Source organism: Pithys albifrons, chromosome 2 (assembly GCF_047495875.1).
Source record: "Pithys albifrons albifrons isolate INPA30051 chromosome 2, PitAlb_v1, whole genome shotgun sequence".
NCBI classification, from domain to species: Eukaryota; Metazoa; Chordata; class Aves; order Passeriformes; family Thamnophilidae; genus Pithys; species Pithys albifrons.
Window position 1 is genome coordinate 86,167,110 of NC_092459.1, and position 8,689 is coordinate 86,175,798.

Below are 8,689 nucleotides of genomic sequence, written 5' to 3' on the forward strand. Positions count from 1 at the left end.
AAAGAAAACAACCAGTATTAGGCAGGGCAAAAACACAAAGGATGGCAAACATGAAACTGCAATCACAAAGAAAAGTGACTGGTTCAAGTAAACGCATATTACAAGAAAAATGAGCCCAAGAAATTTTCTATTAAAGTTCATATACAATAGGATTCAATGCGGCTTGTATCTACAACTCTAGCTGACAAAGTATTTCAGAGAATTCCATCCCCTTGTTGTTCTGTCAGTTCATACACTTAAAACAAAAAGCTTCCAACAAAAGGAACTAGAAATTATTTTTAAAAAATCTTACCATTAGAAAGCAATTTTATCTGAAAATGCACATAAATCATAAAGAAATAAGAAATGTGAACAATTAAACATAGTCTTAATTCTCAAGCCAGTACTAAAATCAGTGACAAGTGAAAACATTAGTGGTTTTGCAGAATTCTAATGAACTTTGCAGAACAATAAACAATCAGGATAGCTTTTAGCAGGTAATAGACAAAGTCTGTCAGAGAGAAAAGCTTTACAATGAACAATTCAATTTTCTTACCCTTCCCATTCAGTTTTCTTGATGCCTTTTTGTTCTTTTATATATTTAAGAAAATAAATCTCCTAATACCTCTCAATCATAAAATTAGGAGACTGCCTACTAATGTACAGCAGAGGTTAAGGCATTAGTCATATCTTCTGTGGAAGAACAGGTTTGTTGGTTTTAGTTTATTTCAGAAATAGAGGCTTTCAGTAGACTCAATGGCAGAAGCATCCACAGGAGATCTTAGGCCTTAAATTGGCTTCCATTGTTATACGTTGGTTTACTTTTATTTAAAAAGGTTGACTGTTCCAGATAACAACCATCCATATTTGCAGAGAAATCTTCTGTGCTGCAGTGACTGGCCACTTTTCAAACTGGGCACATACCTCATACTGAAGAAAGATGGCATACCACAAGAAGCAGGAAAATGATGAGGTCATTCCTTGCACACAGATAACACGTCCATCATTCAAGTGAAATATTCCTGATACCACTGCATTTTTAAGCTCCATTTAAAAAATATTATGAGAAAACATGCATCTGTTTCCAGTCATTTCCACCCCAACAATGAAAACACATGCACAGGGGTTTAATTACTATTTGCACTTTAACATGTGGAAATGCTTAACCCAAAATCAGGACACTGTAGAAACAAGGTCCCAAAGAAATTTAACTTAAACTACAAAAAGTGATAGAAATAGAAAATAAAATTCTAAAACTTGAGAAAAATGAAGCATATTAAATTGATGATATGTGTCACAGCACAAATGGGAACAGAACTCCAGCTTTCCACAGGCTATCTCTGCCAGTTGGATTCGAAGCTGTGTGAACAGCCACTATAGCACAGAACCAGCAATACTGGCCAAGACACTGGAGGCGGCCTAACCATGAGAACACAGAATACTGTACAGTCACTCTTTCATCCTGACATGAGAGGAAATTACTTTTTATGGGTTTTCATAATAACACATTATTTCTTTCGTTTACACGGATTAATTTAAAAATTAGCTAAGGCAATTTAAATTTATGCAACATACACTTCCAGTAACATTTACTTTGTAACAAGTAAGATTAACTTTACTCACATCAGTCCACCAGCATCTATTTATACCAGGAATAATGTTTATTTCAACATAACACAATTATCTGAGAGTTTAGAAACAATAGTAAAATTGTAATACCCTCAAAACACAAAACTCTTTATTACCAGAGGAGGAAATAAAAGGATGTACTTGTTACTCAGCTGCAAATCTTCAGCCTCAATACTCCTTCTGTACCTTACACATCCATAATTGCTGCTGTTGATCTTCATTTGCAATAGTCAGGCAACTCAACCAAATGCAAATAACATGCACTTTAACAAGAAACTCTGTACTATCTCTCTTCTGCCAGTTCCAACTTTGATTAGGGAAGCTGATTCATCATACTTCATACATGCACAAGCATTGGACCACTTTGGTTTTAAAATACATTTTTAGTGTAATTTTTAATACATACTACTTCTTTGTTTCCTATCCACTCATGTCTAAGAAATAAGAACAGGTAGAATACAACAGAGACTGTAAAATTGGTGAAGATAGTGGAATGCCACCAGTTGCACCCAAACTTTTCTACTGTGTAGCTGTGGATGTTTCATGTGCCAATAGGGTCAAAAGTTCAGGGAAAATAGCTTCTATTTCAGGTTAAATAAACAAATAAAAGCACACTTCCCTCTCAAGAGTACATAAACCTCTCTCTAAACAAGAATCAGTGTACAAAAGGCAGCAAAGTCTGAAGTAGGGAAATTTGTAAGCCAATGATACCAGTCCTTATGAACAGCAGGACTCTGAATGACAACAAGCAATGAAAGCAGATTTAGAAATCCCCATGAGTAAGCAACAAGATAAATTTGTTGTGATGTTTAATGCTCTCCAAATTGCTGGTACCACGTACTACTCTAAACTGTCAGTTTCAAACAAGAACATGCTGATCACAGGGAATACAGGACTCAAATGATGGATTACATGCCCCCAGCTAAGGAGCCTTTCAAATGCTTGAATGACCCAAAGTGCTGGAAAGTGTCACCTTTATGAAAGTACTTTCATGGCTTATCTGCATTCTATGCGTAACACAAGTGTATTGAAAATGCATTCAACAAATTCATTTGTTTACTACCACAGATTTCCAAAGCAAGTCTTGTCTGCATTATGGATTTTTCATATAAAGCAGCCCAGTGACAGTCCTGTCTTCAAAATGCAGAACAAAATAATACATGACTTCAGATCTTTCCAGACTGGATTAATTATTAGTATGAATTCAGTCAACCCTTGAAGCGATCTGCACACTTCCTGTTTGAGGAAGTAAAACATAACAACCTCTTTAGTTGTGGCAAGTCACTATGAGCTCACAACTTCCCTGTATAGCTAAACATGTATTTTTCTAGTTAGAATTCAAAAGTACTCTTTATGACTAAAAAAAAAGGATAGATCCTGATAGGAGTTTCAGCAAAACCCTTCCTGAAGATTCTCTTTTGCATCTTCTGTCATCAGACATCATCCTTTCGGAGAATACAGGTGTTTACTCCTCCTGGCAGTCAAAGAACACAGTAACCAACTTCAGAATAAAAGGTCAAGCCATTTACAAGCCTCTTGCCAGCACTATAACCTATTTCCAGGAGGTATTCACAGCTAATTAACTGCTTCAGGAGTTATGTAGCTTTGCTCCTGCCACAGGAATAAACAAACAAAACAATCTTCTCAGCGAGCTTGAGGTACCATTAAAACTGCAACAATCGGGAAAGGCAGTTGTTGAGTCGGAGGGCCCACACACCAATTCTAAAACTCCAGTGAAAGACGCACTGCTTGGTGGCCTCTTCAAGGGTGAGCGTGTGAAAAATACATCCCAGTATTCTATTCCATAAAACAGCATGCAGTATCACACCATGTGTGTCATGGCTAGAAAAACAACCACCCCCCAAGTTTTCAGTTTGCTGTATTTCTACTACAGCAATCTGTAACATGTTATGACATGCAAAAACATGATCCAAAAAATGCAGCAGTAACAGCAGAACACCAATGACATCCTTACTAAACAACTCTCAAACCAGGGCTGCAATAAAGACCAATACTCAGTCACTTCTCTTCCTCATTTAGGCTAAGACTAAAGAATTCTCTGCAAAGCAGTGCTGTTTTGATGACACACAGAAAAGCTGTTTTTATAGCAGACACCGAAAAAAGAATGTAAGAAAATTATCATGAATACTTTAAAAAAAGTATTCATGTCCTCACTTAACCTCTCAAGCCCTCACTTATTTAAAATGAGTGAAGAATGTTTAGATAACTCTACCAAAACTTGAGAAATAAATGCAAGAAAACAGATTATTGCTAGAATTAAAAATTTGATGAAATAAGTCTGGATAATAAACACTGAGCAAATAATTTCATACCCTTGAAACAATTCTTTCATCATGTAGTTTGTATCTAGCAAGACAATATTTTTGTCAGAATTACACAGGGAAAATTTTCTTAAATGTAATTCTCTTACATGGCTATTTTGTCTAAGAATAGAAATTGATTCTCAGCTGATCAGAATACATTTGAGTAGTATTTCAACTTTTTGTAATTCATTACTTCATAAAATAATTTGCCATACTGGAAATAAATTCCAGCAAAATATAACTTTAGTTTCAATTTCTATTGCCACAGATTCCCAGAACATGATAGGTGTGACAGTAAGACTACTGTACAAACAGACCACTGTTTGAAATCATATGGTTTGTATTTTTAATGGATATGTATATGTCTTTTTATTAAAAGTATTTTGTTCTCTTTTGTTCAAGTACAGTAAACTAACATCTCAGGAAATAGGAATTTTTAGTAAATATTTTAACATTCAACATTTCAACTTGAGTAAATACTTTGATTCTGTCAGAACAGTCACTACAGAAGCTCCTTTGTACTATTAAATAACAAAGTTGACTGTGAGTGAAAATTTTAGGGAAAAAAAACGAAAATATCTTCTGGTGCTTAGTAACCACTAATAATAACAACAACATCGACCAATAGGACTTTATAAATAAATATGAAACCTTAAGAATATGAAATTCACAGGAGTTTCAAGCCTCATCTCCAAACCTTCTGTTGTGAAAGGATTCAAAGAAAAGCAGATGGTAGCAGCAATGGTAACTAACCACACCATTCAATGACAGTGTTCTAAACAACTTAATACCAAAAATATGTTTTGACTTAAAACATATGGGAAGTTATGCACTGCTTATCTGCAGACACATTCCTATCACTCAAGTGCTGTAGTGCCAATGCTTTACATTCCGCTCTGGGATGGAAGAGCAGGATTAAGTTTAGCCAGGAACAAAGAACAACATATTAACACACATATAAATCAACCTGGTTAAAATAGCATAAAACTAAAACATTAAGTTAAAAATATCAAGAAAATACATCTGTCCACTCACCTGTAAAGCTGTCTGGAGATGTACAGTGAACGTAGCCTGTAGGCTGGTTACCAGCTTCCTGAAAATTAGGGTTCTTCGCCATTCTGAACAGACAGATTTAACACCAAGCTCACAGAAACACTATTCAGCAACATCCAGCTGCACAGCAACAACTGTACCATTTCCTGAAAAAATGCACAAAATACAAACAATCAAAACCGGTGAGCACTGAGCATTATGACAAAAGCGAAATGTGTATTTCTCAAATCACATTTTTGTGGAAATAACAGGACAAGTTCTCAGGACGTTAGAATATAGAAATAGAATTTCTTTCTAGAGTCATCATCATTGCATTTTGGCCATTAATATTTTTAATAATCAAAGAAGGTGGTAACATATTGTCATTCATTCGTTCACTGTAAGACAGAAGAATTTCACCCTGACTTTCCTTCCACAGCATCAATGTCCCTGAGAACACTTATAGCACATGGGTGTCCCAATTAAACCAGATCTATATAAGCTGTATCACACACGCTTTATTCTCTACACAGCCAAAGCTCTCCATGTGTTCTGGCCTAGCTGAAGATTTTGGGGGTTCTGTTTGGTTTTGGTGGTTGGGTTTTTTGCAACACTTAAGGCAGTTGCATATCTTTCTCTTGCACAAGGGTTTAATTCTATAAACAGGAAAACAAAACAAAATTGCAGGGTGGGGAAATACAGAAATACAGAGGCTTTATTTAAATACATAACCAACATAATGAGTCTCTCTCAACAACTATAAATTATTGTTATCCTTCCCATCATACCTGACAGCAGGAAAAATAAACTGTATTTAATTTGTTACACAGATGATACCTTGATCTATGAATTCTTTCATAAGAACCACTCTAATCTTCTTTAGAGTATATGCTTAAGAGAACAAGGGAGAAGTTAGAAAAAAGTATTTTTGGTAGTCTCATGAACTGGAAACTAACCACATCTTAATCCTGCAAATCAAAAACAGGCATTTGACAAAGAAACTCTCGTGGTTTGGAGTAACATAATGTAATAAGTAAATATTTGTCCCTACAAGTAATGTATGTTACCGAACTGACACCTCCATCAAAATATATTCAAAAGCCATTTATGAAAATTCTTGGGGGTTTTAGGTTAAACATGAGTGAACAGATCCCCAAAAGCAGTACACTCCAAACATTTGATTTACAGACTTGTAACAGAAAACATGCCAAATACATCTGTGTGCTGCACTTTAAGAACGACATGACCAAAGAGCGTTGTGAGACAGGCAAGACCTCCAGCAGATTGCTGACAGGTCAGCATTAACTTATTTAAGTCTGATAATACGTCTTCGAAATCAAACCGAATTCCAATGAATCACAGCAGCGCCGAACTAGTTAACTACTACGATACCTGAAGGACCAGGGAAAACAGTGGGTACCACCAAAGCGTCAAAATACTAAACAAACACTCGAAGAAAATTCAAATAAGATAGCCACAAGGGGGTCTTGAGAAGCTGCCAGGGAGCAACCGAGCCGGGGCAGGGCCGGGGGCTGCGGGCGGGGCAGAGGGCGCCGGAGCGGGCGATGCGCCCAAGGTCGCGCCCGGAGCGCCCGGGCCGCGGCCGTCCCCCAGCTCCGGAGGCGGCGGCGGAGGCGCCCCCCGCCCGGCCCTGCTCCGGCTCCGCGGGAAGGCGCTCCGGCTGAAATCGCTTCGCCGCCAAACGCGCCGGCGCCTTCCCCGGGCCGCTGCTGGGTGGCCCTGCCCGCGCCCGGCGGGAGCAGCGCCCCGGCCGGCCGAGGGGCCGGAGCCAGGCCCGGGACCCTGCACTGCCGAGGGGACCCGCCCGCGCCCCCGCGGGACTCACCGGCCCCGCCGCCGCCGCCGCCACCCCCCGCCCGCCGCCGTCAAACGTCACCCGGCGGCGCATTCACGTCACGGGGCGGCAGCAGCTGCGTGTGACGCAGCGCCGGGCCCGGGTCCCGCTGGAGGGAGCGCGCGCGCCGCCGCTTCCTGTTCCGGCCGCGCGCGGAGGCGGCGGGAGCGGCGGGAGCGGCGGGAGCGGCGGGAGCGGCGGGAGCGGCGGGAGCGGCGGGAGCGGCGGGAGCGGCGGGAGCGGCGGGAGCGGCGGGAGCGGCGGGAGCGGCGGGAGCGGCGGGAGCGGCGGGAGCGGCGGGAGCGGCGGGAGCGGCGGGAGCGGCGGGAGCGGCGGGAGCGGCGGGAGCGGCGGGAGCGGCGGGAGCGGCGGTGCCCGGCCCTTGTGAAATAGCGCCCTGTGCTTAACCTTCCCTGTGGGCCTCCTGCTGTTCCTCGGCGCCATTGAGAATGCATAAAATGACAGAATATGCCGCGTTGGAACGGCCGCACAAGGATCATCGAATCCAGCTCCGGGACCTGCACAGGACCATCCCCAAAAGTCACACCACGTGCCTGGCAGCGTTGGCCAAACGCTTCTTGAACTCCGTCAGGCTTGACTTCTCTGGGGAACCTGTTCCAGTGCCCAACCACCCTCCGTGAGAAAAACATTTCACTAATACCCAGCCTGAACTCCCCCTGACACAGCTTCATGCTGTTCAATCCCTAGGGACTGGTGGTCACTGGAGAGATGGTGCCAGGTGTAGTTCCATCCATCTGAGGAGCAAACCAAGAAGTCTGCAGACCGGTCACCTACTCAAAACAGAATGAATCAGGTGACCAAGTCTTGAAAAAGCCCCAAGGATGGACATGTTTCTTCTGTAATGCTTGCCTGTCTCCTGCCATTCCGTGTGTGCCCTGCTTCCCTGAGTCATAAGAGCCTCTCCCATCCCGTACGGAGAATGTGGGCCTGTCTACACGTAACCATGAGACTGACTTCTACTGTACTGCATGAAGCTAAATTTAGGCCTTTTCAAGAGGCAAAGCATTACATGTTATTTAATTCCATGTTTTACTTAGGAGAAGTCTTACTTGAAAGAAGTAAAAATAGCAGTCTGTAATTAGTGATAACATTACATAATTTCAGTTTTCTACATCTAAAATATTTTAATATTATTGTAGGTTAAAAGATTCATCAGGTGTTTAGTAGTTTATTCCTGGATGTCACAACTGAGAATACTGGTTTTAATTAGCTCTCAGTATGGCAAGCAGCAGTAACTTTAAAAAAATAAAAAAAAACCAAACCAAAAACTCATACCTTACCCACTTAATGATGTTGCTGTAATGAGTTTGTAGAAGACAGTGTGGGTTTTACTAGTTTCCTCTTTATTACTTCAGCTATCATGTCTGCACTTTATCAGGTGTACAAAAAACCTCAAAGGTCATTCCAAGATTAGCAAAGATGCTTAGACTAACTTTTATTTGATTACTAAGTAGAGAAGCTTTGACATAGTCTGTTCCCACTCATGTAGTTATCCACTGGACTAAGTGTGCACACCCTGTGACTTACTCATCTGACTTACGAACTATCCTGGTTTTAATTACTGGATTCCATACAATTGGGTAAATAGCTTTTCCAGTCACACCTGTATTTTGAAGTGTAGTGAAACAAGACTGAATGAGACACTGCAACTGGATAAAATATGAACCACCCAGTGACATGCTTGTAAAGCTGCTCAGATTTGTCTTTACCAATGCCTTGGTCATATCCACCTGTATTAACTGAAATGAAACAGTTTAAGTGGAGTTGTCAAACTATTAGTCTAAAATAGTTTTTCTATTCGCACAATCTAACGCGACCTCTGAATGGTGAGGAACTGCAGTTAGCATCT

The 8,689-nt window shown here is 40.9% G+C and overlaps 1 protein-coding gene across 2 annotated transcripts in view; it reads right to left on the minus strand.

Annotated features, from left to right (window-relative positions):
- BTBD9 (BTB domain containing 9) overlaps window positions 1–6,916 on the minus strand; it is a 119,483-nt gene extending 112,567 nt beyond the window's left edge. The window contains exons 1-2 of one of the 2 annotated variants that reach the window (XM_071576701.1): window positions 6,811–6,916; window positions 4,968–5,131 (exon numbers count right to left, since the gene is read on the minus strand). In XM_071576701.1, coding sequence (XP_071432802.1) covers window positions 4,968–5,049 — 82 coding nt within the window. In that variant the 5' untranslated portion in view covers window positions 5,050–5,131; window positions 6,811–6,916. Of the gene's footprint in view, window positions 1–4,967; window positions 5,132–6,356; window positions 6,478–6,810 lie in introns of those variants that run through there. The other variant, XM_071576710.1, reaches the window with a different exon arrangement.
- Between the last annotated feature and the right edge of the window lie 1,773 nt (window positions 6,917–8,689).